Consider the following 27,634-nt stretch of genomic DNA (forward strand, 5'->3'; position numbering starts at 1 on the left):
GACTTCCGGGCGCCGCGGCCGCCATATTGCTCGCGCGGAAGCGCCACGGTTGGGTGGGGGTCCCGGAGCGGTTGCGTCGCGGTCGGTGCGGCCGCCGCTATGCCGTCGTCGCCGCTGCGGGTGGCGGTGGTGTGCTCGAGCAACCAGAACCGGAGCATGGAGGCGCACAACATCCTCAGGTAGTTGGGGCCTCCGCCGTGGCCTAGCGCGCCCTGTCGGACGCCGGCCGACCGGCCGTCCCTCCGCCGCCCCCTCCCCCCGTCCCGCCGGTGCCGGGCGGCGACGGCGGTGGTGCCGGCCGCGGCTCCCGGCCCGGGCCCGCTTTGGGCGGCCGTCGCGGCCCCCGCTCGCCTAGGCCCGATGCCGGCGGCCGGGCAGGGGGGGCGAGGCGGCCGCCGAGGGACGCCGGATGGGCCGCGCTGGGCTCGTTGGTTCCGGGGCGGAGCGCAGCGAGGAGTCCGCAAGGCTCGGTCGTCCGCGGGGGGCCCCCCACATGTTTCTAAGCGTCGCGGGAAAATTTAGGTTTTGAGCTGAGAGGTTCCCAGTCGCTCAGAACTCTCGATAAACCCAAAGGGTTGGGTTTGCATCCACTTTGCTGGCATATCTGTGCCTCTGAAAATAGCGGACCTTCCGTAGGATTTCCCCCCGTGGGGCGGTAAGTGCCAAGACCGGGCTAGGGCTCCGCGAGATGGCCGTGTCCGACGACTGCCTCCAGGCTGTGGTCATGTATCAGGTCTGCTGGAAAACGTGCACTGCGTAACCTCGGGATAAAGCCAGCCTTAAAAAGACAAAAAAACAGCCCCAAACCCCAAGACACGGAAACGGCCTGTTTTGTTAACTTCGTGGATTTGTGTACTTGTTCCTATTTACGTTCAATCTTGAGCAGAAAAATGCCCTCCTCCCCAAAGCCTCCGGCCGCCAATTTCTGGACTACACGTGAATTCAGCTTTGCTCCTCTAGTTTATATGTCAGTCCTGACTTCTTTTTTGTGACCCTGGCGTTGTATGTTGCTTAATAAAAGTTTATTCCCGCTTGGTAAGTTTTTTCGTTCAAAATCACTTCTCAGAGTGTGAAATTGACTGCTCGCATTACAGTTAAACGTTGGTGGACGTGTCAGCTTTGATAGGAAAGCAGAGTTGAAACTGCCTCTTTTCCCGAGGTTTCCACATGGCGTAAAGGACAACAGTGCCGCTCCTCCTACTTACCCCATTCCGACTCTAACTCTCCTCAGTAACTTGGGAAACTTAGAATTGCCTGCCCCTTCTCTCCTTTTTTTAACGAAGGTAGGAGTGTCAGGGTTCCAGGATCTGCTAGCTAGTTAGGAGTTTAATTTTTCCTAAGCCCACAGTATTCAGTTACTGTCATTTGATGTTCAAATGGGATGCTTTGAACCTAACGATTCAGTGTGAAGGTCGTTTTTAAACGAGAACCTTTAAAATTGCAAACTTGTTTTAAAACTAGGAATGTGCTAGTATTAAGTTTACAGTCATTTAAAGTCCAGTAAATTTAAGGAAAAGAATGTAAGGTTAACACTCCTGGAAAGTTACTCAAGGAAGATGAAGTGTAATGTCCTCAGAACAGGTGATCTGGAGACCGCCTCATTCTGCTGGTTCTGGCTGGTGATCTTTAGTTTAAGCTAAAGATGTTATCTACATAACAAAGTTGGGATGAAATCTAACAGAAGAGATGTTTCTGTAGTTAATTTGAAGCAGCTTTGTAATGAGACCAGTTCCAAAACTTGCCCATCTGATACTTCCCTAAGAGATCACTACAGGATGACATGTCCTTGTGTAGTTCAAAGCAGTGGTAGCCGGCACAGCATTGGGTCTCCTGTGGAAATGGGGGTACAGAAGAACCCCTCCAAATAATCGCCAAGTCGAAATGCGTAGGTGCGCTTGTACCCATTTTACCGTGTTTCAAATTTACTTCAAAAACACTCAGAACAAAGGCAAAAAGAGGTAAGTTTAGGGTAACCTGTATTACTGACATCGTGAATGTGACATTAATTTAGGCATAAATCTTTAATTGCTAAAATACCTATATCTGGGGGATGTTTTCCTTTGTTAGAAAATAGTGTTTGCTTATAAAAAGATCTCTCTGTAAACAGAATACATTGAAGAATGAGGAGACGACCGTTCCTCACGGGACCGGTGTGGCACCTTCTGGGTGTGTCCTGTGTGTACCATAAACTGAAAGGAGACTAAAATGTTTGGGAATTTCTCTTCACATAATGTTACATTTTAGTTCTTATTTTGATGTATTGAATTTGAATACATTGATTCATATTGAGTAAAATCAGGACACGGTAATCCAGAGGAATTCTGTGCAGCAATTAATTTTGTAGCCAACCCCCGCTTAGTAGACATTTTGGGTGTTTTTTATCTTTCACTCTTAAAATGTTAGCATCCTTGTGCCATATAAATATTTTTGCACAGTTTTCTGATGGTTTCCTTGGATGAATTCCTAGGGGGTAGAATTGCTGAGTCAAAAGGTAGCCATATTTTACATTTTCATATATTTTGCCAGACTGCCTTCCAGAAAAGTACCTGTTTATATAATTCCTGTTTTTTCTTTTTCTTTTTTTTTTTTTTATGAACGAGGATGTGATCTAATAGTTCAGTTGTAATTCCTGTTTTTTCAATCTGAGCATTATTTTCATTTTTTCACGCTGCGAGGGCAAAAGAGGATCTCACCCTCCTTTAGTTTTGAAATAGCTATTGAGATGGAAAAAGTTCTCATGTCATTTTCACTTTTGACAATTATTTATGGCTTTATCTCTATTTGGATTATTTACAGCATTTGAAAGCATCCCTAAGAACTTGATATGGTGGTTTTGTTACCACCTGAGACCTTACGAACGTCAGGACCTTACAGGGGATGTTTGTGAAACACGGGAAGACATATCAAAAGGAATGCGGTTAAATGAACCCGCACGGGGTAGTTTTATTAATGAAATCCTATTTTATTTTTGCCCTATTGAAAATCAGCTTTGACCGTTTTCTGACAAGTCAAATACAAATGGTAATAAATGTTGGCATTTTTAGTCATAATGTTCCCTGGGGTGATCATTTTTGATCTTTTGAGACTAAATTGTTTCAAATACCAGCCCTGGGAGCTCTTTAGCTTTTTTAGGAGTGTTTTCCACAGAGGCTTCTGTTATTTGTGCACTGTAGATTGAGATTTCCCTTTGGAGCCAATTATTTTTAGTTCAGAACGATCTAGATGTTAAGGGGCATGTTGATTTTCGGAAGTTCTCTGATTGTAGCCATTCAAAACAAATTTTAAAGACAGACTTGTCCATATTGCTGAACTGAGTTCTCAAGTCTGTTTTCAGTCCTAAGGCAGTGTGATTTGGGGAACATGAGCAGAGGCTGCAAATGAGGAAACCAGGTTGAGAGTCAGTCTCTTGAGCTGCTCTCTGTCAGGTGCTTTCTAAAAGCCATTTGATTTCATCCACACTTAACACAGGTAAGAAGACAGTACCCAGAACAGGAAGACCTTGCTCGTGAGTGACAATAAGGATTTGGACATAAGGGGCTCTGGTTATCATGAGTACAGAACTGAGACTTCAGATGGGAAAAGCATGGGCTGAAGAAGGGTGTGGGGTGAGGGGAGGGCAACAGAATCAGCTAAGGTCCCATGGTTCTCCAATTTGGGGTAGGGCTGTCAAATCATGACAAGAGCATGTGGGCTCCCAGCCACACTGTGTTTGAGGCAAAATTGGATGTCCTCTCCCAGATGGGACCAAGTCTCAGGCTGCCTGTGGTTGTGCTGTAGGAGTATGCCCAGTCATGGTGCTAAACTTACTCCCTTGTCTTGGACCCATTTCCGGAAGTCTCTTGTCCTTTACCAGGGAGGGATAGTCAGTTATGCCCTGCAGCCTCTGCCTGCATCTTTTGATATTTTGGTTCTGGGTATCCTTGAAGAAAGGAAACTGGGAACCATTTAAGAAGGTGAAAGGGGGCGCCTGGGTGGCTCAGTTGGTTAAGCGACTGCCTTCGGCTCAGGTCATGATCCTGCAGTCCCGGGATCGAGTCCCACATCGGACTCCCTGCTCAGCGGGGAGTCAGCTTCTCCCTCTGACCCTCTTCCCTCTTGTGCTCTCTATCTCTCATTCTCTCTCTCAAATAAATAAATAAAATCTTTAAAAAAAAAATAAGGTGAAAGGATTAGAAATCATGACTCTTAAGAATGGCAGAGAATGCAGAAGAGGTGCCTACAGAGGAACACATTTGCCTTCCTAGGTTTTAAGGGACTGTGTTTTTTTATCTTCCGGAGGCAGAACTAAAGTAAGGAGGATGGGTGGAGGGAGGTCAGTTTTTGTGCAAACATGGGTTCAAAACTGGGTAGACCAAGCAGGGTGACAGCACCAACAGCTCAAACATTCTTTGCTGCATCTCCAATCTTTTACAGATGAGAACAGGTTGAGCCTAGAGCAGGGAAGATCGTTCAGCAGTTTCACACCTGTTAGTAACACATCCTTGCTTGGGGCCACTTAGGGTTGGAGCAGGAAAGCAGCACACTGGTGGTCGTTTGTCGCTGGACCATCCAAAGTACCAGATCTTGAGGGCCTGCTCTGCCGGCCCTGGGTAGAGGGGGGACACTGGACAGGCTGACAGCAACCGGCAGAGCAAGGTGGCCTGCAAGAAGCCGAGGTTGAGGAAAAGCAGCTGTGGAGGGAGAGACATCTAAGCTGGGGTGCTGATGGGGGAGCTAAACATAAAGGCGTACTTGTCACAAGCTTAACACTGATCTCATGCTTAGCTGCTCAGTTTTGTTGTTGACCTTATCCTGTGGGAGGATAAGAATAAGGTGTAAACCCTAGAAAATATGTACTGAGATGTGTTTACAGCCCACATTTAGCAGGTGATGACATAAATTTTACTGGCGCACTCACATTTCAGAAGAGTTCATTTTGCAGCCTTCTGGCTGTGCCACAGTGACACTGCAGGCAGGCATTCAAGTTTGGTAGCTTGTGAGCAGTTGATTTGTGTTCTGTAAATACAAGCTCATCACAAAGCTACATATCGGGCTGATTATCAGTGAGTGATGTGCCTATAGGGAAGGTGACCTGGGATTGTGAGTGCATCGTGCCCTACTTAGAGTCAGCATGTGCTTTCTGAAGTTTGGCTGGAGGTCTAGGATTTCAGTCTTGCCCCCCCCCCAAAAAAAAAAACAAAAAAACTTGAAATTGATTAATAATCGCACTATGGAAAACAGAAAACATAACGTAACCCATGCTGTTAATTTGGATGTTTGCTTATCCTTTTTTTTTTTTTTTTTGAAGTGTAATCGCCATTTATTTTTTTTCTGGAGAACAGCTTTTCTTCAGTCCTTAAGGACTTAGCTCCTTACATGGGCTTTGGTGGAGGTCGTGGGGCAGCACCTGCAGGTCTAAATCAGGGTGGGGGTGTTCGGTCCTTCCGTGCTTCACGAGAGCGATTCCTGACTACCTTGCTGTGAATGGCACAACTCACACAATAATGTAGTTTCACATACAGCTTGGGAAGCACATAGGCGTCGAAGACGCTCGCTTCGGAAATGTCCCTGACGGCGGCGGCCGCTACTATGTTCCGTATAACGAACTTCTTAATGGCCTTATCCTTGGGCACACAACGGGCGCAGTTGGTGCAGCGAATAGGCTGCACGTGGCCGCGGCCCTTTTTGGCACGACCATTATTCCTTCTTTTCTTGGTCATCTTGGTAGCGAGACCCGAGAGTGCTTATCCTTTTTGATGTTCATTTTACCGTTAGCCATTGGGATAACAATGGAAACAATTCTCTTTCCCAAAATTTGACATTTTCTGTGATAGGTTCTTTTTTTTTTTTAAGATTTTATTTATTTATTTGACAGACAGCGAGAGAGGGAACACAAGCAGGGGGAGCGGGAGAGGGAGAAGCAGGCTTCCTGCGGAGCAGGGAGCGCGATGTGGGGCTCCATCCCAGGACCCTGGGATCATGACCTGAGCCGAAGGCAGACGTGTAACCGACTGAGCCACCCAGGCGCCCCTGTGATAGGTTCTTTATGATAGGGTTGTTGGTACTTGTGAAGACATTTGATAAACATCTTGTCTGGAAGCTTAGTTAAACATACAAAATAGTTGGCCTTTGAGACAAAGCCTCTAGGTTGTCAGGAATGTTTTTATGGCACTGGTTCTTTTATGTAAGATGGTTGTCACGCTGCAGGATGGGCTGCTCTGTCAGTTGCATCGGTTTTGAAGAAAGGCGCTTCGGTTGCTAATTAGCCTTTTTGCCACTTGGGAACATTTCTCTTGGGGGAAGAACAAACTGCACTTCATTTTATTTTTAAATACACTTGACTGCCATTTCCGAAAATTGGGGTGGGCGGTGAGGACAGGTCCCTAGACTGTTTCTAATGTGGGGGGTCAGCTGACTTCATTCAGAGTCGTCCCTGTCCCTTTGGAGATCCAGCAGTCACCCCCTCGGAAGCCTTGTTAAGGATCAGCCAGGTGGAATGTTGGGCTAGGTTATCTTTGGGATGATCTACTTTTACGGATATGAACAGACTAAAGTGGAGAATCTTCCACTCGGACACCTAATGCAAGCCTCAAACCCTACTGTGATAGAAGCTGTGTAGAAGAGATAGGTGGTCCTGCCAGATGGCATCGTCCAGGCGATTCAGACTTGGGCTGCCCCAGCAGGATGGGGGATGTGAGTCCCTGCACCAGGGGCTCTCCATCTCGAGCCTCCCAGGAACGCTGTGGGTAGGTTTCAGGTGGCCTGTCTGCCCTACCCCAACCTGAAACACCCCAGGGCCCTGTCCAGGGTCTCTGCATCACGGGGTGTGTGCTGTGAAGCACTCTGAGGTGCCCTGTCTCCTATTTCCCACTCCCCCAGGACCCTCTCTGCTCCTGCCCTGTGGCTTTTTCCATCACTGTCTTTCACTGTCTTGTGTACCGGACGTTTTACCTACTTTGTCGCCCACCCCCCCCAGCTGTCGAAGAAGAGAGAGTTGGGTCTGTTTTGATCACTGTTGTATCCCCAGCACATAGTAAGCTCCAGGAAACATTGTTGAATCAAAATGGAGTGGTAAACCTGCCACCAGTGGAAGAGGTGGTGGTTTTTAGCTTTTGAAGCTTTAGCCCCGTCCTTGGGTGTCTTTATTTCTGTGGGCTCTGTGGTTTCATAGCACACGTCTCTCCTTTCCCCCGCCTGCTGGAGAGGCAGTACCTTGACATACAGGTATTGGGTGTGTGACCGGCCCAGTGCCCAAAGTAAACCAGCCCTGGACACAGGTGAAGTGGTCGGTGGAGTTGGCTTTACCAGCGTCCAGGATACTTGTGCCGCCTCTGGGCTCCTTGCTTTTCCATGAGTCACACAGGAAACTCAAAGGAGACGTTGAGGGCTGGCAGGCTTCAGGGAGGGTTATGCTGCCGACCCAGGGTTAGTCTCAGGAGCGCGTTGTGATCAAGTGTCAGAAACATTGGTTGTCTTGAGGGTTGTTTTAACGGTTCAGGTATACATGGGCCTTGGTTTGCTAACCAGAAATCTGCTCTTAGCTGTGTTCTTTGTCACGAGTGATGTTCTGGGGCCAGCTTGCACAGCTTGGACTTTAGGGACGCAGGCAGGTGACTCAGCTCTTACCAACCTCAGAGGACTCAGGTGAGGTGTTTAAATGAAACTTGACAAGAATGCTCTTTAAAATTACTGTTTCAGTATGTGCTTACTTGATACTTTGTGTAGGTGCCAGGTGTGGAGGCTTCTCTTCCTCCGGGGACATAGCGCCTGCCACTAGAGCTGGACGTGTTTCCACTCTTTGCTTTTTCTGTGAATAATTGCAGGAGATTTTTGGTGTGTGTGGCACCCCTCACCTTCCTCACATTGGCAACAGGACCCTGCTGGGTGGAGGGACACACAGGTTGGCTCTTGTCTTCTTTGGTCACATTCGGGGCTGCAACGAGTGTCCTTTGGTGGGGCCGTTTGCACATGTGTCTGCATGTGTCTGCATGTATCCCGTAGGATGGACTTGCAGAGTGAAGTGTCTGTGTTGGAGGGGACAGTGGTTTTCACTTGCTGGATGTTGGTGCCTTCTCCAGAGGCTCGCACGTCCTCTGAGTGAGGTTCTCCTTCCTTGTAAAATTGTTATTCATTTGCCATTTGCCAGATACTTTTTATGTGCCTGCTGTGTGCTGCTCTGGGTGCTGGGGACACAGTAGTGAGCAGAAGGGACGATGTCCTTACCGGATGTCCTTACCGTGCGGCGCTGAGGAAGCAGTGGGAGAGCTAACCCATAAGCAGACTTTGACCTTCATATGATGCATCTCTCTTACGATGAGTGAGATTAAGCTATTTCCTTCCCTGTGACTTTTATGCTTACACCTTTTCCCCTCTGTGGGGTTTATTCATTTCGTTCTCTCTGTCAGGGTGCTCTCCACGTTGGCACTGTTGACAGTTTGGATTGGAGGGCTGTGGTTTAGCAGTCTCCCTGGCCTCTAGGTGCCAGGAGCACCTCTCTGTTGTGAAAACCAAAAATATCTCCAGACATAGTCAAATATGAGTTGTTGTAAAACCTAGAAAAGCTTGAGACTGTTATCACGGGGGATTTCAGAGCCAGACGGGCCTGTGAGAAGGATGGAAGCACCAGTGGAAACACGTGTCTTCTCCGCGAGTCCTGCCACCCGGGAAGTTCCTTCAGATGCAGAAGTTAATACGGTTTACAGATAGAGAGCTGTGATGAGAAGGCTGGTCTTTTTCGGACACTTTTAACACTTAAAAGTTTTACTGACTCTGAGTTTGGAAGTTTGCAAGTTCTGCGCCAGACTAACTTTGGCACGTGACTGCAGCCGACCTGAGAGAGGTTGTCCGTGGTGACAAGGCACCATAGGCCCTTATGTCTGTGAGGTTTGTTTTCAGATGACATTTGTTACAGTGCAAGTTGTCACTCACGGGCTGTGCTTCATGCACAGTCCCCGGGTTCAGGAGACACATTTGGTCCCTTCTCTTCCCTTGGACTCCAGGTTGCAAGAGTCTGCACAGCTTGGGAGCTGTTTGTTCTGGAGCCTTGTGGCCGACGTGACAATGTAAGAGGCTGCGGGGGTGCCCCCATGGGCCTGACGCCCCTGGGCTCTCAATTCTGGTTTCCCGGCAAGCCCCGGCTCACAGGAAGTCAGGGACTGGATGCGTGGCGCTTGCTCCCTGTGGTGGCGCGTGCTGTCAAGTCTGTGGGAGTTTTGTAGGAGTCACACACTGGGGGGGGGTCCTGTGAACCTGAACCCTCTACAGAGATCAGGGCAGTGGTCAGATATGTTCCAGAGGAAATCTTGCCTAACTCTGCATGTCTGTGGGGCCTCTGAGGGTCAGAGAGGTTCTGGAGGGATGCAGTGAACAGCTGTGGTACTCACACGTCACCTTGTAATGCGCTGGCAGACCCTTTGTCTTCTGTCTTGATTGGTTTCATCCAGTTTTTGTGTAATACGCTACAGGATTTTTTTAAAAAGATTTATTTATTATTAGAGTGCATGTGCACACATGTGAGTGGGGGGGAGGGGCAGAGGGAGAGAATCTCAAGCAGACTGCCCGCTGAGTGCAGAGCCTGATACAGGGCTGGATCCCATGACCCCAAGACCATGACCTGAGCTGAAACCAAGAGCCGGACGCTCAACCGAGTCACCCAGATGCCCCAGTATGCTATGGGATTTTTTAAAATTTGTGACGAAAATGCTTAAAGTTAAGAGTTTAAAAACATGTCAGTAGTACCAACAGTTACTCATTTTGTCTGTTTTCCATTTCATATTCCTTGGTTTTAGAATTTTGTGTCTTAATCCAACTGTGATTTTTTTCTTCTCTCCTTCTGTGTCTTTCAGCAAACGGGGATTCAGTGTCCGGTCCTTTGGAACAGGAACTCATGTGAAGCTCCCAGGACCAGCACCCGACAAGCCAAATGTTTATGATTTCAAAACTACATATGATCAGATGTACAATGATCTCCTTAGGAAGGACAAAGAACTGTATCCCAGTGGGTCGCCTTTTTAAAACCCTACGTGCTTGTCTCTGGCAGGTGTCATCTGACGTGTGTGTCACTCTGACCTCCAGTTTAGGGGTGTCTGATGCAGGTACTTAGCGGCTGCCTCTGCATGGTGTGCTGAGTCACAGCACACGTGACGCGGAGGTGGACGTGTAGGGCATGGAGGTGCAAACGTGGAGCCCATGTTGACAAGGTGAGGGCGGGTTCCGACGTAACATCAAACAGGGCCGTGTAGGTGAGGAAGGCAGAAATCACAGAGTGGAGTTGCTTTTCTCACTGCAGGGCTGCCCACTGCTCCCCTCCGCGGGTAGGTGTGTGTATGCACACATGAGCGCAGTGTGCGTTGAGGCACATGTAGGCAGGCTGCCTCACACATCTCTGCCATGTTTGCTACCAAAGGAAGCATGTTAGAAGCACATAATTTGAGAGAACTTCATTTCAGGAAGAGGCAAAACAGACTGGATCTGCTACTTAAGACTCATGTGAAAGAAAGGTATTTTTTTATTATTATTCATTTTGAGAGAGAGAGAGTGTGTGCCCAAGCGGGTGGGGCAGGGGGAGAAGGAGAGGGAATCCCAAGCAGACTCCGCGCTGGGTGCAGAGCCCAACGTGGGGCTCAGTCTCACGACCCTGAGATCACAACCTGAGCTCAAACCAAGAGTCGGACGCTTAACCGACTGAGTCATCCAGGCGCCCCCCAGAAAGGTATTTTTTAAACATATGTTTATGAACGTGGTGTCAGGCTGTACAGTGGCTCAGATCATTGTTGCCTGGCCTTTGCCCAGGACACTTCATGATCACCCATGCTGCTTTGGAACTTCTGGGTGTTCCTTGTTACAGTGAGGGATTTCTAGTTCTCAGGACGGAGCCCAAACATCTGTCAAGTGAAAGGAATATAAACACCAGAGAGAAAACCCTGTCTTCATGTTGGTGCTTTTGCAATTTTTAATAAACTACAAATGTTTTCTGTAAATCTATAGATTACTTAGCGGGGAGTGTGGCCCCAAAGGTCATTCTAGCAAAGTGTAAAACTGGACCCTGACAGTCACTCCATCTGCCCCCGGTGCTCTCCCTCTCCTACAGTTAGAAAGCTGTCAGGGGCGTTGAGGCGGAAGTGCCGTAGCGGGGCATGTGGCGCTGTCTGTGGGAGGCAGGAGTCCAGGACTCGAGGTGCCGCATCCCCAAGGTCGTCCTGGGAAGTCCTGGGTGCTCCCCCCCCTTGCCCAGAAGCCGCAGAACCTGCGCTGGGGAGAAGACCCTGCGTATTTCCGGTGAGCTGTGCCCTGGTCTCTGTATTGCAGGGCCGTGCACTGCTCACATCCTTGGGCGGAGAGGGAGGGCCGGGCTCTGGCTCCGCTAGAGGCAGCATCTCAGAAGGCTACTTTCTGTGAAATTCCCCTTTGTGTTGAGAGCTGCCCTTAAGCCTTGCAGAGAAGTGTTGACCACTAGCCCCCTTATCCTGGAGAAACCTGGGATCTTACCTCCAGGTTTCTCTAACTCTTCATGTGTCGTTAAGCTTATCTCGAGACTGCATCTGTTTTTGAAGATTCTTCAGCTAGCACCATTCATTTTTAACCTCTCATACTCAGTGAGAAACGAAAACATAATCACTCATCATATTCCCTTACTTATTACAAGTGAGGCCTTCTGACGTTGGAGCTGACCGTGATCTTTCTGTTTCTAGGAGTGGGCAGCACTTAACCACTCTTTAAGACTGGGACAAGAGAGATTTGGAGTGGGAGGGTTGATGTGCGTGTCTTAGCAGTTCTGAATGAAGGAGCAGAGACTGGCTGCTCAGAATTCAGAATCTCCTTTGTGGGCTCACCTTGTACAGATGCATGGTCTCCCCACGGAGCATCTAGTCCAGGAGACAGTCACACACGTGTGCCTTTGCTGCATCGTGGGGAAGGTGTGGTGGTTGGGGGGACATGGCTGTTCCCACTGTCACCAGCAGTATCTGCCTCCTGAGACCCTGCGTAGGAAGGTCACCTTCACGGACCCCCCCTTTTGATTACCCCTCATGAGGCTCTGGGAGAGAGACACCTTTGTCGGTTTGTTGACTTCACTTGGGTGGGATTTTGTCTTCTAGGAAGGGTGCCGAGTACAGCCCTGGGCCAGTAAAGAAGGGGCATCTGCTCCAGCAGGTCGGCGTGCACACTGGCAGGACTCTGGGAGTAGGGGCACAGGTCTTTCACGCCCGAGGGGAACACAGGGAAGGCGGCGGTGGAGAAGGATGGGCTGTGTGTTGGGAGTCAACACCTGTCTTAGGAAGTGCCCCGAGGACACGGGAGGGGGTTACTTGACTAGGGATGGCTGTGGGAGGGGGGCCTGGTGTTTTGGTTGCTTCCGCCTTGGCATCTGAGGAAAGAAGCAGAGAAGCACTAGAAGCCAGGTCTGTGACCCAGAATACTGGAGCTTCTGTGGAAGCCAGGAGGTGAGGCGGAGTGGCCTGGTGGCGGGGGTTGGGCTCCCCCGTGTGTGCGTGCTCGGTGCTCCTGAGGCTGAGTGTGGGGCCCTGACGTTATTAAGCTCTCAGTATGTTTTGGCCAGCGGTCCTATTAGTGTGAAAGCACCTTATTTCTGAAACTATTTGGCTCTTTGTAGGTGGTTTTCCCTGTGGTTTTCTGTCTGTGAGCAGGGCGGGCCTCGGGGGCCAAGCACTGGCCTGCCATCCCTGCAGGAGGACCTGCCCCTGGGAGACTGAGGAGGCCAGGGACGTGAGTTGGGTTAGAAACCTTGTTAAACTAACCCTAAACTAACGAGTGAAGCTAGACTGGGCTGGTTACCAGTTCCCTGTGGGGTTTATCTGCTGGTAGTACAGGGAATCCAAGTTGGCCTGACCCTCCGCAGGCCACCGGAAATGTCCGGTTTCTCTCCAGTGAGGGGTTGCCGTGGGTTTTATACAGAAGAGCAGTGTTGGGAGAGAGTCCATGTAGCAGGTGAAGTGCAGTCCGTGGGCGCCAGTGTGTCTCACGGGGCTGTGCAGCCATTGCCACAGCAGATTTTAGCACATTTTTAAATCTTACTTTATTTAAACTCAGTTAATTGACAGTGTATCATTAGTTTTGAGGTAGAGTTCAGTGATTCGTCATTTGTAGACCACACCCCATGCTCATTCCATCACGTGCCCCCCTTCATGCCCGTCACCCCATTCCCCCTCCCCCCCACGAAAGCCCCCTGCCCCCAGCAACCCCGGTCTGCCTTCTGTCTCTGGGTGTGCCTCTCCCACACGTTTCCTACACGCTGAGCCCTGCAGCGTGTCGTGTCTTCTGGAGTGGGCTCCCTCCAGCATGTTTTTGAGGCTCACCTATGTGGTGGCGAGGATCAAGCTATTTTTAAATGTAATCTTTTTTCTCTTAACCTTTTTTCCTCCCTTTGCCTTGGAGTTATTTTGAATACAGAGCAGCCTTAAACTTGGTGTTTTGCCCTGTGGGCTTTAGCGCAGCTCCCAGGGTGGACTTCTGGATTTTTTCTCCTTTTCCCTCCGGAGCCGTGTGCCAGGCTGGAGCTGCCCCGGGCTACCCTCACTGAGGGAGCGAAGTCTGCAGCTGAACCCTCAGCCTGCCTGGAGGACCCTCGCTGGAACGAGAACGTCGTTCCTTCTCCACGTACGAAGGGCCCGCTGGGACCTCACGCCCAGGATCGCTGGGCTCCGGGGCTGGGGGCGGGTTCTGCATGAGGTGTAATGGGGAGCCCATCTCAGACCTTTCAGTAGACCATCGCTTTGTGAAAATCACTTAAAATCACTTATCTTAAAAAGCAAGTAACTGTATCTTTAAATAATAGTGGGATTTTTAATACGAGAGACCAGTTGCTCCTTAAACTCTGATTGGAAACACAAGTAAAACGAGCACTTCCTGGGATCCTGACTTTGTCCACGCAATTAGGAGACACTTGTGAGCCTGTATCCAGCACATTTTTCTAATTGTTCTCCCATCTTTTGTACTCACTTGAGGGATTTAGCCTTTTTTAAACCACATACTCATTTCCATCCTCTGGCTGTGCTTTTAGGCCTTGGGCTACTGTACGTGTGCAGGTGACCCCGAGCAACAGAGGTGTGCACTGCACAGGGCCACGGATGCGCAGTTTTCTTGATGACCAGCACAGTCCTGTAAAGGTCTTTTCTCGTGATTTCCCTAACATTTTTTCCCCATATTACTTTATTCTAAGAATAGAGTATATGATGTCTACAAACTGTCTTAGTGCGCTTGTTGATGTTATCAGTGAGGGTTCTGGTCAACGAGGCTATCAAGTTTTTGGAGAGTCAGTCATACTTGGATTTTTGTCTGCAGGGGGCGCCCCTCATCCCAATGTCGTTCAAGGGTCCGCTGTATGTATACCCGGTTCTTCACGGTGCACTTTTTCTTGCTTTGGGGTAAAAGCTGAAAATAAAGATGATTTCTGAGGTTGTAGATTCCCCACAGCCTCCTGACCCCTGTTGTTCTGCAGTAGGGCCACTAGCCTTTTCCTTTTGTTGGGGTCTCCCGGGGCTCTTGTTTGAAGCTCAGTGTGCCTTCCCCTGCTGGGCCTGTCGTGGGAACGGTTCCTGCAGCTCAAGCCCATGCTTTGTTAACCTGCCCCGGGACGGCTCGCTGCCCTTGAAGTGTCGGGCGGTCTGCGCTTCCGCCGTATCATTGGACCCTATCTTGTTTCACGCTGGTTGGCAGCTACGTTTTTAAGTAGTTTCTGAAAACAGTGTTTATCTGTTTAACAAATGAGCGTGTTCCTAAGCCAAACACTGATTTCTAGAGAAACTCTGTTCTAGTTTTGCTGATATTTAAGCTTTCAAGTTTTAGGAAAGCACTCATGTTTTAAAAATACAAGTCATGGCCTTAAGATACTCCAAAGGAGGCAGAAGAGCCGCCATCATGTCTCATCTGGGGAGATGCTGGTTGTTGAACAGAGACGGCTGATTAGCTGCCAGGGGTCACTTCAGCATCTGGGCATAACAGCCACGCTGACCTCGCCCACGGCTTCCAGAGCTCGCCCAGGGCAGGGAACAGACCTGGTCTTCCCAGCCCACGGTAGGTGAGATGCTGACACGAGGTGTGTTGAAAGTGGGTTATAGGAAGTAGATCACACCGGTGGCGTCACATTGCCCGGTGACCTCACGGGTGGTGCGAGGAGGACACTGTAGACCAGCCAGGACTCCTGGCCGCCGAGCCTCACGGTGGGGCAGCGGCTAGGTTGGGTGCCAGTGGCTCAGGAGCTGACGGAAATTTCCTCCAGGGGTTCCCAGGTTCTCGTTTGTGCAACCTACGTGTTTTGCAAAAACCGCTTTGATTTCCAAAATGAGTTTATTTCTTAATAGAAGGAAGTCCTAGCTCAAAAGCTTTTTATTTAGTGGTTCTCAGAGTGCGGTTCTGGGATTCCAGCTGCCCCCACAGCCCTTTCAGAAGATGCCGGGATCAAAGCTGTTTGCTCTTTGCCTTTCCCACTCTCCCGAAGTGTGCCAAGGGCTCTGTCCGAGCCTCCCACCTACCGCGAAACAGTCCCTCTGGTGGCTGGTGGGCTGTGTTTGTATTGTTGTGAAGACTTGCGACGCCCCAGGGTGGCCCCAAACCCACCCCCTCCCTGAAGCACTGCGCTCTGCCTCTCCAGCTGTCTTTTTCCTCTCAGGACAGGGAGGCAGGGGGACAGTCAGAGCTGCTGGGTGCGGTGGGCCCCTGTGAGGCCTGTGGAGACCAGACCTGTGGGCTGTGGTGAGGCCACTGTGCGCCACTCCTGCCCTACGGTTTGCTGGCTTAAGAGCAGCCGTGAGAAATCTCTTGCTTCCATACTCTTTAGTGCTTCGCCCTGAAAACAGGCTGAAGGGTGTCTCCTGTATCCATACAGGTTAGGGGTGGCCCGGGTTTCCGCGTGTCTCCCTTTACTTGGACCTTTCCTCTTTGCCCTCTGCTTGGTAGCACTTGGCATGCTTCTACGTGTGGCCTCCTTTGGCCTTTCGCTCCTGAATCTAAACTCGGGGCTGGCACGGCCTGTGGCATGTAGCCAGCACTGGATGGTGGAAATCAGGTGAGCTGCCACGAGCTCTGATGGGGGTGGGCTCGGTGGGCATGTGGGAGTGCATGCTCTTCCCAGGGCTGGGGCGTCCTGGCCAGGCCTTGAGCGGCAGGGCTCCAGGGAGACGCCCGGCTGAGCAGGAGTTGTGGGTCTGAGTGCCAGTGGTCCTTACAGCAACAGGCACGGCTTTCCCGCCAGCCTCGGGGGCCGAGTGCCCACTGAGGGAGCCCCAAGTGGAGACGCTGCTCCAGCTGCGTCCCCCTTGGTACAGACGGCGTTTGGGAGTGTAGGGTAGGCACCACATCAGGGCGTCGTCCTGCCCACACTGTGTCGCCAGCAGATGCCCTCGGCCCTCTGTCCAGAAGGGGCTGCCAGTGGGTGTGTGACCTCTGAGACGAGCTTCGTCGGAGTGCCTTTGAGGACGCACGTCGTGAAGAGTGGGAAAGGACGGTCATCAGCACCTTCCTCGGGCCGGGCCTGGTTGCTGCCCTGGCCCCAGAGCAGGTCTGAGCCACACGTTCTGCGCCTGGACGACGGGCCTCTTCCTGGACGGCAGCGGTCCCTGCCCCAGCCCCACTCAGGGCACACCAGGCATCACCGTTACCCCCAAGAGTAAGATTTTGAGGTCTTTATAAGGAAAAGCCCCTGCCAGGCCCTGTTCCACGCAGTTCTGGGTGCATCCCAGGTGGCGGGAGATGCTCAGTGACGCCCTTCTCTCTCCATGGCCTCTGCTCAGCTTGGATTTCTCCTGATGGTGACCCTTGCCATCCGCTCATCCTTGGCCACGGCTGTTCTCCCCACTGGCTGTCCCCACTGTCCCCAGAGGCCTGTGGCTCTGGCCTCCCCCGTTGGTCCCCATGAGGAGTCTGCTGGGGGCGGGTGGGTTGGTTTACCGTGACCGTTGGCCCCTTGGATGGGCTCCTCATCCTCCCTCTGAGGCAGACAGGTTTATGGTGCCAAATGCGTTGTTTGGACGGTGTCGCAGCTGAGCTGGGGGCGGGGGTCAGGCAGGGACCGTTTCGGCTCAGTGACCACCCTGGGCTTCGTCTAGTTACTGTGTCCTGTTCCTGCTTTTGGCTTACCTTTTTTTTTTTCTTTTTTAAGATTCTTAAATTTTGTGGTAAGACAACTATTTTTCTTTAAATCACTAAGTAACTAGAATTTCAGTGAGAAAGAGGGGTCCTTTTATTTTTCCCTTGTACTCGGTCGCAGTCCTGTCGGGCGTCTGGGCAGCGGCGGGCCGTCCCCAGCCCGCGGGGTGCTGCCTTCCGCCGGCAGAGCTCCGTGTGCGCTGTCCCCGCGGTGGCGGCCATCCTGTGCTGCTGGGCGCGGCCTTCCTCCCCACGGGGGCCTTGGTTGGGACTTAGTCCCGTATCAAGCCATTTATGTAGAAAAGACATGACATTGCAGACTAACTCATAATTTTATAATTTTTTCTTCAAAAAGTTTCAAAAATTCGTGTTCACTAAAAGTCTTCATCTTCAGGCTCAGCTTCTTGTTTTGAGGTTAAATTTTTTAGACAATTAAACAGCTGGGGGTAGGTGCACGTGTCTTTGAAACAGGGACTAAGGGGGGGCACCTGGCCGGCTCAGTTGGTGGAGCAATGACTCTTGATCTCCGGGTTGAGACTTCGATCCCCACGGTGGGCGTAGAGCCTACTTTAAAAACACACACACGCACAAAGGCTTAAAAATATTTTTCCCACTGTAATTTATTTATCCAGCCAAATTATTTTAAAAAGTTTTTTTTGGTGAACATTCTCTCAGATTTAAATGAATATGGTATTTTACCCTATTTGGACGAGTGGTCATCTATTACTTCTATTACTTAAAAGTCTCCTGCAATGACTAAAACTCAGCCTTGCTGGACCGTGCGTTATGATGGGCCCTTGTCATCTGCTCACATCTGGCTGACTTACCCTCGCTCTCTCTAAAGCTGGAGGAGCCTCAGGCGAGGTCCTGAACTTTGACCCCGCTACCCCCACCTCCAGGTTTCAGAGCAGGTGGCTGCCGGCACGAAGGATCGAAGAATTGTCCGGCCAGTACTTTTAGACCCCATTCAAAGGGGGGGTGTTTCCTTTGAAGAAATGGGATGGCTTAACCCTCCCCTGCAGAGTCCACCGGTGCTTGGTGCAGATCAGCCAGAAGGGAGCAGAAACTGCTGTGCTGCGTGGGGGGGCAGTCTGTCCACGCGGGGCAGCCGGCACCTTCCAGAAGCATCTGTTACAAGCAGCACAGCTTGCAAAGTGCCAGGTTAGGCAGATCAGGCAGCATCTTTCTGCGCCCCCCCCCCCCCCGAGTGCTGATCAATCAAATGAGAGCTGCTCCCTCAGAACTGGAACGGTCCCCAGTGAGGCTGGGGGCTGCCCTAGACAATGCCGCGACTGGGGCAGGCCCGGGAGCCAAGGCTGGGCTGCTGCCGCTGGCACGCGCACACAGCGTGGTCGCAAATGCAAAGGCCTTTGTCCCAACACGTTCTCTGCCAGTGTTAGCCCAGCAAAAGCGACTTCGCCGCCACTGCAATTCTGTGCACGGTCGTGGGTGCCTCTGCCTCGGTGTGACTGCTGTTGGCCCCTGCTGCGCGCGGGCCTCGCCTCCCAGGCCTGGGTCCCCACTTAGAGCATTCGCACCGTCACGTGGCAGGTTGGTGGCCCCGGGAGGCCTCGGATCCCCACACCCTGAATGTGCAAACCCAGAGGCTTGTTTTCCTAATGTTCTTTATTTTTTCACATAAGTAACATTTGTGCCTAAAAATGGTGCTGTTGACATCTGGCGGGCTCTCGGGGGCTGTGTTCTCTGGGAGGTGCCGAGTGTGCAAAACGGCGGTTCCCTGTGGTCACTTGTGTATATGCAGGATCCAGTGTGTTCCTCACTGTTTGGTTTGGGGACATGGCCATTTGACTAACATGAAATGATCCTGAAAGGTCCACATGGAGGCAGGCGTGCACCTGTCCTGCTGCTTTGGTGGCCACTGCCTGTGGTTCTTGGGGTTGTGTTTTTAAAGAGGCCTTCAGCGAAACCCTGGAGGTTTTGTTCTAACAGATTCTCGGTGACAGGACCCACACAGCGTCTGGCCCTGGGCGTGTGGGGCCGGGCACCACTTCACGCTGTGGCCCTGAGCGGACCGTCCTGGCCGCGCTGTGTGGGCCAGGGATCAGGGAGGGCAGCCACCTGTGTGTCCACTGAATGCTAGAGCTCGCGGGGCCGCAGGCCCACCCCATTCACGCCTCAGTTGGTGCTGATTTGAAGTGAAGGCAGAAATGTTGCCACTACATAATCCTGAGATTTGAACTAAACACTCTGATTGTTCCTGAGATGGGATGGGGAGACCCAGTTCCCTGTTGAGGGGCTGCCCTTCCACTAGGTACCTCTAGGGGAGCAGGTGCCTAAGAGGCTCCAGCTGCATGGAGGGGGTTCCCCGGATGCCTCCCCCCTTTCTCACGTGTCTCACACTCCAGAGGGAAGCCTCAGGGGCAGGAAGGAGTTCCAGTGGACTCTTGAGGCCCGCAGAGAAGAGAAGAGAAGAAAGGCAGGCTCCTGACTGGGGGTTCTAATTTCTTGGGCCAGGGAGTTGTCCCTCGTGGTGGGTTTGGGATTGGGAGATTGCCCCGGGCTCCCTGGGGGCATGGCCCTGCTGACCTGGGTGCTGTATTCTGTCCTCGAGCCTTTGAGGGGTGTTCAGAAGCTCCACACTCTCCTGGGGTGCGGCTGGCTGTCATCCGTCTCGGGACCATGGGCCTGGGTTCAGCTCGGCATCGACCCTCTCAGCATCACCCACCCACCCCGCAGCTGTGTCCGGAGTGGCTCCGGTGGCCCAGCCCGCAGGGCAGGTGGCTGGCGCTTGGGCACTTCTGAGCTGAGCTGCCTTTGAGGATCTTCCCCCAGAGGGGACTTGGGTCCCCACATAAGAATTCTTGCTCCATGTCTTATGTTTCCGTTTGATCAAGCCTAAAACGGAACTAAAACTAGATTATAGGGTTCAAAAAGGTGAACAGGTTCTCTAGGTGTGGCTCACTCCTGGGGATCCTCAACTACATAGGATTTGGGTTCACATCCAAGGCCAGAAAGTGGAAAGACCTGAATTAGGCATGGCAGCGTTTGGGACAGCAGGTGTTGATACCCCACCAGTGTGTCCTCGGGGCTGTTCGCTCAGCATCTCTGAAATAGGCTTGCTTTTGCTGGGCTAAAACCGGTTTGGTCCAACCAGGGCCTGACCCCACCGCCATGAGCAAGTTAACCCCTGTGGTGGGTGTGAGGGGAGTCCAGGGCCCCCCGGGGTGAAGCTTCTGGCTTCCCCTGGTTGCAGAGCGGGAACACTTGGGGCCTGTGGGGCGGTGGTGCTCCTGCCCCCACCCACGGGAGCTGTGACGCTGCTTGGTCCCGAGGCCCCTTTGGGCCCAGGTGCCACCTCGCAGGGAGCGCAGAGCTGGCCCACCGCTCACCTCCCCTGCTGGAGTTGTCTGCACTCAGGGACCCTGCTTCTGTCCTCGCTCTTCCCAGCCTGTCTCACCTGGGTTTGTCTTGTGTTGGGCTGGTGACATTTGTGAGGAAACGAGGCTTGAGCTGTGCTCACCCGTCCTTGGCAAGACCCTCTGCCCGGCCAGGACTGGCAGAGGCCCAGGGGGCCAGGGGTAGGAGTGGGTGCCTGCGGCAGATCCCTGCCTCGTCGCGACTCAGTGAGGATGTGGGGTGTGGGGGCTCCACTGGTAAACCCATGGCCTTGGAGAGTGAGAGTCTGGTCCCTCGTTTGGATTTCTGTCGGCACCTTTCCCTTGCTCTGGAAACGGCTCATCTGCTCATCTCCCTTGTTCGTTTGCCTTTAGCTTACACCTCTGCCCTCCATCTTCCTTCGTGGGAACATCTCCACGTTTGAGCCAGCATTCTGCAGGTGGGCTCCACGGGCACAGGCCTTGCTCTGTGCCAGCCCCTGGCTCCCTCCATCCCTCCTCCCAGGACGGCACATGGTGCTTCCCCTGGACGGAAAGAGGCTGCCTTTGTGGTGAGGGCCTTTCCCTGGGGCCCCAGTGTCCATGTCCACAAGATGGGCTGTTGAAGTCAGCGTCTTTGGGACATCACTTTAAAGATGAAAATGTCCAGCTAAACCTCTGTGACTTGCACTGAGGAGAACATTGTGGTTGGAGTTAAATCTGATGTTTGAAAAGTTGCCCTGAGTCAGACCTAGACTCATGTGCCTCAGCTCTCAGGGTTAGAGCACCTGTGCAGGAGGACGGATGCCCAGGGTCTCAGAAGGGCGGCCTTCCAAGGCGCCCCCAGACCCTAGGGCCCCCGTCCTTCTCTGCTGCGCGGGACTTGTTTGCATTTCAGCTTTGTAGAGAGGACAGATCCGTTGTGGCTGCTCGGTGTCTTTTCTCGCTTCCCATTTCTCTTTCTGGGGACAGTCTCCCATCCTGCATCTGATGTGCTTGCCCTCGGGTTTCGTTTGGCCCACACACTGATGTTTATGTAACAGTTCTTAAAGGGCGCGTGCCCTGGAGTGACAAGGTCTGAATCATTCGTCGGATGGTTAAGACCCCAGAGTGTTTCAAGAGGATCCTTTCTGTGCTTCCTGTGGTGGGACACAGAGCACCAGGTCCCTCCAGGTGCCCCCAGATCTGTGCCAGCCTCGCAGCTGTGGGAGGGGGTGGTTGGATGGACAGACTCCTCATGTGCTCCTTCACCTGTTGCAGGTGAGAACAGTGAAGACACGTGCCTTCTGAAGGCTGGGGGCTAGGAGTGTATGGTGGCTCCTCGGCCTCAGACCACATTGCTCAGTGGGGCGGGGGTGGGGGGGCCTCACCCAGAGGTCTGCATTGCACAAGAGCCAGAATGTGTACCTGTGGCTTCATCCCCATCTCCTCGGCCTTCGGGAAGTATCTCAGGTTCACGTGGAGGCTGAAGCTTCACTAGGAGGCTTCCCCCGATCCATCCCAGGGCACTTTTGGTCAGGGTGCTGGGGAGAGGGGGTGCCCGCATGCCACATCCTATGCCCCCACCCACCTAGGAACCCAGTTTCCTAGTCCGGTCAAGGGAGCTCCTTTCTCAGGAGAGTGTGACCTGCTGGTGAGACTCTGGCCTCCTGCCGTGCCGTCCCTGGCAGCGCCGTCCTGCCTTTGGGAGTTGGCTGGCCACTCACTCAACACGGGCGGCCAGGCTGGTGGCTGGTCCAGGCCTGTGTGTGCTGGGGCATCTTGCTGCACTCTGGTGACCTTCACATCCTGTCCCTGTCCTCGCGTGGTTTCCAGGGGGGCTCTGGAGCGGCCGGTGGGTTTGTGGGTTCATCTTCAAGGGCTCCTAGCTTGTGCACTTCCACCTGGCCCAGCCTGGGCCTTGCATCGCTGTTGTTTGCCAGAAAACAGTCCAAAGGGTTACTGTCGCTACTTTCTTCATCCACTACTGAGGGTTGGGGTTTGATCCCTGAACTAGGCACTTTTTCTTTCGTTTGTTCCTCTTCTATATAAATCACTGAGGCTTAAGTAAAGGAGGGGCAGTTTTGCGGGGCCCTAGGGGCACTGCTGCGGAGCGCGTAGTGGCCCCATCCCTCCTCAAGGGCAGTGCCTGGGAGCCACAGCCTCGCTGCCAGCTGCACACCCCTCGGTGGTGGTCTGTCTCCGAGGACACGCTGGAGCTCGGCAGTCTTCATCCTGCTAGCAGGAGTTCGGACAGTGGGACCCCGGGCCCTCCTGACTGCCTCGGCCGCCTCTGTCCTTCCAGCACCCACACGGGGCCCGTCCTGAGCCGTGTCTTCACACTGGACTCTGACGCCAAGCGTGTGAAGGGCCGAGTGCTGCACGGCCTGCGTGTGGCCGCACAGCCGCCCCGGGCAGGCGCAGCAGGGGGGTGGCGGGCCGGCAGGAGGGGGGTGGTGGGCCGGCAGCAGGCCCATCCCAGGGACATGTGTGGTGGATGGGACGCTTGGCCAAAAACATGAGCAGATGCAAAAGCACCTCCCAGTTAACAGTCACATGTCTTTTCAACTTAGGAGTCTTCTGAAGACCGCTTGAATACATTCTGGAAGCTCTCTGGAAAGGCAGGAAATGTATTTTGAGTAATAGGAGCTTAAGCAAATTGTTGTAACTTAACATCTGGGAAAGCCATTAAATGTATCACTCAGAAATCCCTCAGTCAGCTAGTCTATGTCTCTTAAATAGAATTAACGAGATGCTTGTCCCCAGCTGTCTGGAACGACCTTTAGAGACCAGGGCTGTGTCTTTAGGGCCTTTGTCCCAGTCTCTTGAGGGCGGGGAACCCTATCCCTGGGGCCCTGAGTATAGACCGGGCCACTGGGGTTGGGTGGGGGTAGGCCACACACCTCTGCTGCAGGGCCTGTGTGTGTCCCCTCAGCCCCGCTGGGGACTCTGGGCCCTGTAGGCTCTGGGCCTCCCTCACTGTCTATTTTCAGTTAACCTGGGGCTTCTGCCCCCTGCACCCTCTTCTTGCTGCTGAAGTTCCCTTTCTTGGTGGTTTCCGGATTTTTCTGGTACTGCTGTAACTGAGCAGACTCGGGAGTACTGGCTTTGTCTTTGCTGAAGAGCTTGTGCTCAGTGTGAATGGTCACCGAGTTGCTGCAGGAGGAGTCAAAACAGCAGGTTGAAGAAAGGAGAGTGAAGGTTGCAGATACCAGGTCTCTGCTTTCTGGAAAGGGGTTGGTGTGAAGGCTGTGGCCAGCCTGGCAGGCTGAGATGAGCGTGTGCAGAGATGCTGGTCAGGGCCAGTCTGCGGGGCTTAAGGCAAGTGCCTCCCCCACCGGCTGGTCTTCTGCCGGACCCAGAACTGCCTCAACCCTTCCGTTGCTTCGATGCACCTGCTGGGGAGGGCTGTGCTGGTGCACACTCAAGGCGCTGAGCTGGGTGGGGGTTTAGGCGCCTCCTGGGTTTGAGAAAAAGTCTTTCTAAAGTTCCTTGACTCTAGCACTTAGCTATACGCAGAATGGCATCTTACATATGTTGGACAGAAATAAGAGGATCAAGCCACGGCCAGAAAGGTTCCAGAACTGCAGAGACCTGTTTGATCTGATCCTCACCTGTGAAGAGAGAGTGTATGATCAGGTGGTGGAAGGTAAGGCTGCAGACCGAGTGTGCCCCGAGTGCCTGGGCCACTTCTCCGCCCGTCACGGCCTCAGTGGCCTCCCTGGGCAGGACGTGCAGCTGCTTCCGGGGCCGGGGAAGGTGGTCAAGGCTGTAGGGAGGAGGCCCCCGACCTGCAGGGCCCGCCTGAGGATGGAGGTGAGGGTGGGAGATTGTAGCCTCTGGCTGGTCATGTTCATCCGTGCAAAACCACCTGTGTGTCCGCTGAGCACACAGTGCAGGCTTTAAGGTCTTTGGGGTGCATGAAGAGCACGTAGGAGGCGAGGGGACCAGGGGCCTGGTACTTCGTGGGTGAGAATGCTGTTGGATGCTCTACCCCAGGACGGCCTGGCTGTTTGTGAGAGAGACCGGATGGCCGGCGCATTGAGGCTGGTGATCACCAGGTTTCCTTGAATCTCACCGGGCTTGGCCTGGTTGACCCCCCCCCCAGGGCCGGAGATGGGTAGAGCAGGGTCCCTGGTTCCATGGCCTCTGACCGCCGTGTCGCCCGGTCCCGTTAGATCTGAACTCCAGAGAGCAGGAGACCTGCCAGCCAGTGCACGTGATCAATGTGGACATCCAGGACAACCACGAAGAGGCCACCCTGGGGGCGTTCCTCATCTGCGAGCTGTGCCAGTGCGTGAGTGTCCCGGCCCCGCCCCGGCCCCGGCCCCGCCCCCGCTCCGGCCCCAGTCCCGCCCCCGCTCCGGCCCCGGTCCCGCCCCCGCTCCGGCCCCGGTCCCGGTCCCGCTCCGGCCCCGGTCCCGCTCCGGCCCCGGTCCCGCTCCGGCCCCAGGGTCCAGGTGTGCCTGCCCCGGCGTCCCCGGGAGCAGTCTTTGCCAGAGGGACATGACCAGGACCGTCTCTTCCTGGCACAAAGGTTTTACCAGGAAAGGGGCTGTCATGCAGTTCAGTTCGTGTTCATGTTGGGTTATTTTCATATGTTCAAGGCGCCCATCGACCACGCGGCTTTGATTTAAGAACTTGCTTCTGTGCTTTTTGTTCGGGTGATGGAAGTGCAGTGTCCTGCTCAGTGTCTGGCCCTGTGCCCACCGAGAGCTTCTGCCAAAATCCCAGTCAGGTCTAGCAGAGCCCGGGGGCCCCCAGAGCCCTGTGGATGCCGTCATGTTCTCTTCTGCATCCTCAGGACCTGTCGGTCCTTGGCCTTCCCCGAGTGGTCATGGGCATCCTCCTTTGTGTGGAAAACCGTAGGGGCTTTGCAGCTACTATGCGGCTATGCTCAGAGCAAAAACATTTCCTCTTAGGCCTGGCAAAAGGACCTACCCAAGGAGACACCCACATGCCTGTAGGTTCCGCTCGTGAGACCTGCATTTAAGTCAGCTGACTCTGAGTGACAGAAAAATGAGTGAAACGTGGCTTAACCAAGAAGTCCAGAGACAGGCAGGCCTGACTGGTTTGCCACGGGAGGGGCCCGGGTCCTCCTCTCTTGTTGCGCCCAGCACAGCTCCGGTTCCCAAGATGCCTCGTGGCCCAGCATGGCTGCTGAAGCTCCTGCACTTGTGCCCATGTTCTGGCCATTATGCAGGAGAAAGGGCTGAAGAGGAACACAAGTCCCAGAAGTTGCACATGTGACTTCCATTTGGGTCACCCTGACAAACGAGTTACAGAGGGGCTACTCTTCACTTCAGAGTGGCACTGCTTACAGGCCAAGACTCAGGCCAATGAATAGCCTCAGCCGTGGTCCAGCCCATACCAGCCCTGAATCAGCCTTGAGCTGGCCACTGGCCGCACCTCCTCCTCTAGGGCAGTGGTTCTCCACCAGGGGACGCCTGGCCACATCTGCACACATCTGTGGGTCTCACAACGTGGGGGTTACGCTAGGGGCAGCACTAGGATGGAGGCCACAGATGTTCAGCCGCACTGCAGAGCCTGGGCTGGCTTCGTCACTGGGTGCCTTTGAGCAAGTGACTGCACCTTGGCAGAGTGGGGGCAGGAGGGGCCGTGAGCGTCCGTAGTTCATGTATGGGGGGCATCCGAGGGCAGGCCCGGCCGCAGGCTCTCTGCCTCCCTTCCCTGGTGGGACTGCCCCCAACCCTCTGTGCTCAGGCGCCGGCCTGGGGCGGGTGGGAATGAGTCTGCAGAGCGGACGGCACAAGCTCAGCAGGTGTTGCTCTCGCTTCTGCTGGGGGCGGGGCTGGGGCCGGGGCTCAGGGCAGCCTGTGTGCTCTCCCCAGATTCAGCACACCGAGGACATGGAGAACGAGATCGATGAGCTGCTTCAGGAGTTTGAGGAGAAGAGCGGCAGAGCCTTCCTGCACACGGTCTGCTTCTACTGACCCACCTGGCCGGGCGCCCGGGGCGCCACCCACCCTCCTGAAGCTGTCTTTTTGAGCTTCCTTTTGTTAATACTTTTTCCTTCCTGATATTTGTTTTTACTTTTGGGTATTCTGCCGGCCACGGCAGTGGCACCCAATAAACTGTGCATAGGAAATGCGAGGACACACAGATGCCAGATTCAAAACAATCACGTTTTCTCCCTCCCGCTTTTACTTACGAGTGGGATGTTGATTATAAAGGTTTTTTTTTTTCCTTTACCCAGAAAAGTAAACTACGGTTTATGGTACATTTTGCCCATGCATTTGTGGCTTTCATTGTGGTCCCTTCCCCTCTGCCCCCCAAACTTGCTGGAATGTACAAATAACCTGAATAAAGCAACGGGCTTTATCTTGCTAGGAAAGAACCTGCAGTTGTCCAGTAAATCCATGTTGCTGGTCGTCTTTGTCCTGAGTCCCCACCTGGCCTGCTCCTGCCCACCTGGCACTGGTCCCTCTGGAGGGACTCCTGGGTCTGACCCTGCGACTCAGACTGCTTCTGAGGGCCTGTGGGGCAGCCCAACTTCCAGCAGGATCCTGAGGTCCTGCTACCCCCAGGGACTGCTGGAAGAATGGAACCCTTCTCCCTGTGGCACCTCCTCCTGGGGCTGAGACCGTTGTCCCCCGAGGAGTCTTACTTCCCCACGACCCCTGCTGACCCATAGCTGTGGAAAACCTCGGGTCCCCGTGGGGAAGTGTCGGGGACTCCCGCGCAGGCGGTGCTGTCTTGGGGCTGTGTGGGTGACAGCTTGGCTCAGGGACTCTTCCCCAGGCTCCCAGGATCATGGGGCAGCCTTCGGAGAACCATGGACACTGGCCTGGGCTTCCAGGCTGCCCAGTCCCGGTGCCTGGGGCTGACACCAAAGGGAAGATGGGACTGAGGCTGGCCTTGCCACCGCCGTGGGGCATCCTTTGTTTTTTGCTGGACCGTGTGGCCATGGCTTTGGAGTGACCTCCCTGGCAGCTCCCCAGCGGCCCTGCAGGGCCCTCTGCTAAAGGCAGGCACTTGCTGGAGGAAGCCGGGTGCCAACCAACGTGCCGGCGGCCCCGAGGCCCAGGAGGAGGGTCTGGGGACGAACCCCAGTGCCCTCTCCTGGACCGCTCGGTCTGGTCGGGACGTGGCCCCGGGATCCAGGGGCGCCGGGCAGGCAACCAGGGCTGGGACGGGCCCGATGGGGACAAGAGCCCGCCCTGCGGCCCCCGGGGAGGGGTCCGGCCGGCAACGCGGCGCGGGGCGGGGCCCGCGGGCGG

General features: G+C 53.6%; 1 protein-coding gene and 1 pseudogene across 2 annotated transcripts; one reads left to right on the forward strand and one right to left on the reverse strand.

The window, feature by feature from the left end:
• On the forward strand, positions 1-26,751 carry SSU72 (SSU72 homolog, RNA polymerase II CTD phosphatase). Of its 2 annotated transcripts, none has more exons than XM_088022656.1 (5): positions 1-179; positions 9,825-9,968; positions 23,903-24,042; positions 24,572-24,686; positions 26,246-26,751. In XM_088022656.1, the coding sequence occupies exons 1-5, from the start codon at positions 100-102 to the stop codon at positions 26,400-26,402; spliced, it is 636 nt and encodes a 211-aa protein (XP_087878782.1). In that variant the 5' UTR covers positions 1-99; the 3' UTR covers positions 26,403-26,751. The 2 variants fall into 2 exon arrangements, with proteins under 2 accessions (XP_087878782.1, XP_027964038.1); XM_028108237.2 differs by having other exon boundaries at positions 70-179; positions 24,572-24,690.
• LOC114213189 (small ribosomal subunit protein eS26 pseudogene) lies at positions 5,273-5,712 on the reverse strand (annotated as a pseudogene).
• Positions 26,752-27,634: the final 883 nt, after the last annotated feature.

Source organism: Eumetopias jubatus, unplaced genomic scaffold, assembly GCF_037043125.1.
Source record: "Eumetopias jubatus isolate StellerSeaLion01/CBP00866 unplaced genomic scaffold, mEumJub1_p1.0 scaffold_4, whole genome shotgun sequence".
Classification (NCBI taxonomy): Eukaryota; Metazoa; Chordata; class Mammalia; order Carnivora; family Otariidae; genus Eumetopias; species Eumetopias jubatus.

Bases quoted from the DNA above. Each gene is read 5' to 3' on its own strand.
- SSU72 (XM_088022656.1), top strand. From the start codon at position 100: ATGCCGTCGTCGCCGCTGCGGGTGGCGGTGGTGTGCTCGAGCAACCAG. The intron at 24,043-24,571 runs GTAAGGCTGCAG...CGGTCCCGTTAG, and splicing joins GTATGATCAGGTGGTGGAAG to ATCTGAACTCCAGAGAGCAG. The intron at 24,687-26,245 runs GTGCGTGAGTGT...TGCTCTCCCCAG, and splicing joins CTCATCTGCGAGCTGTGCCA to ATTCAGCACACCGAGGACAT.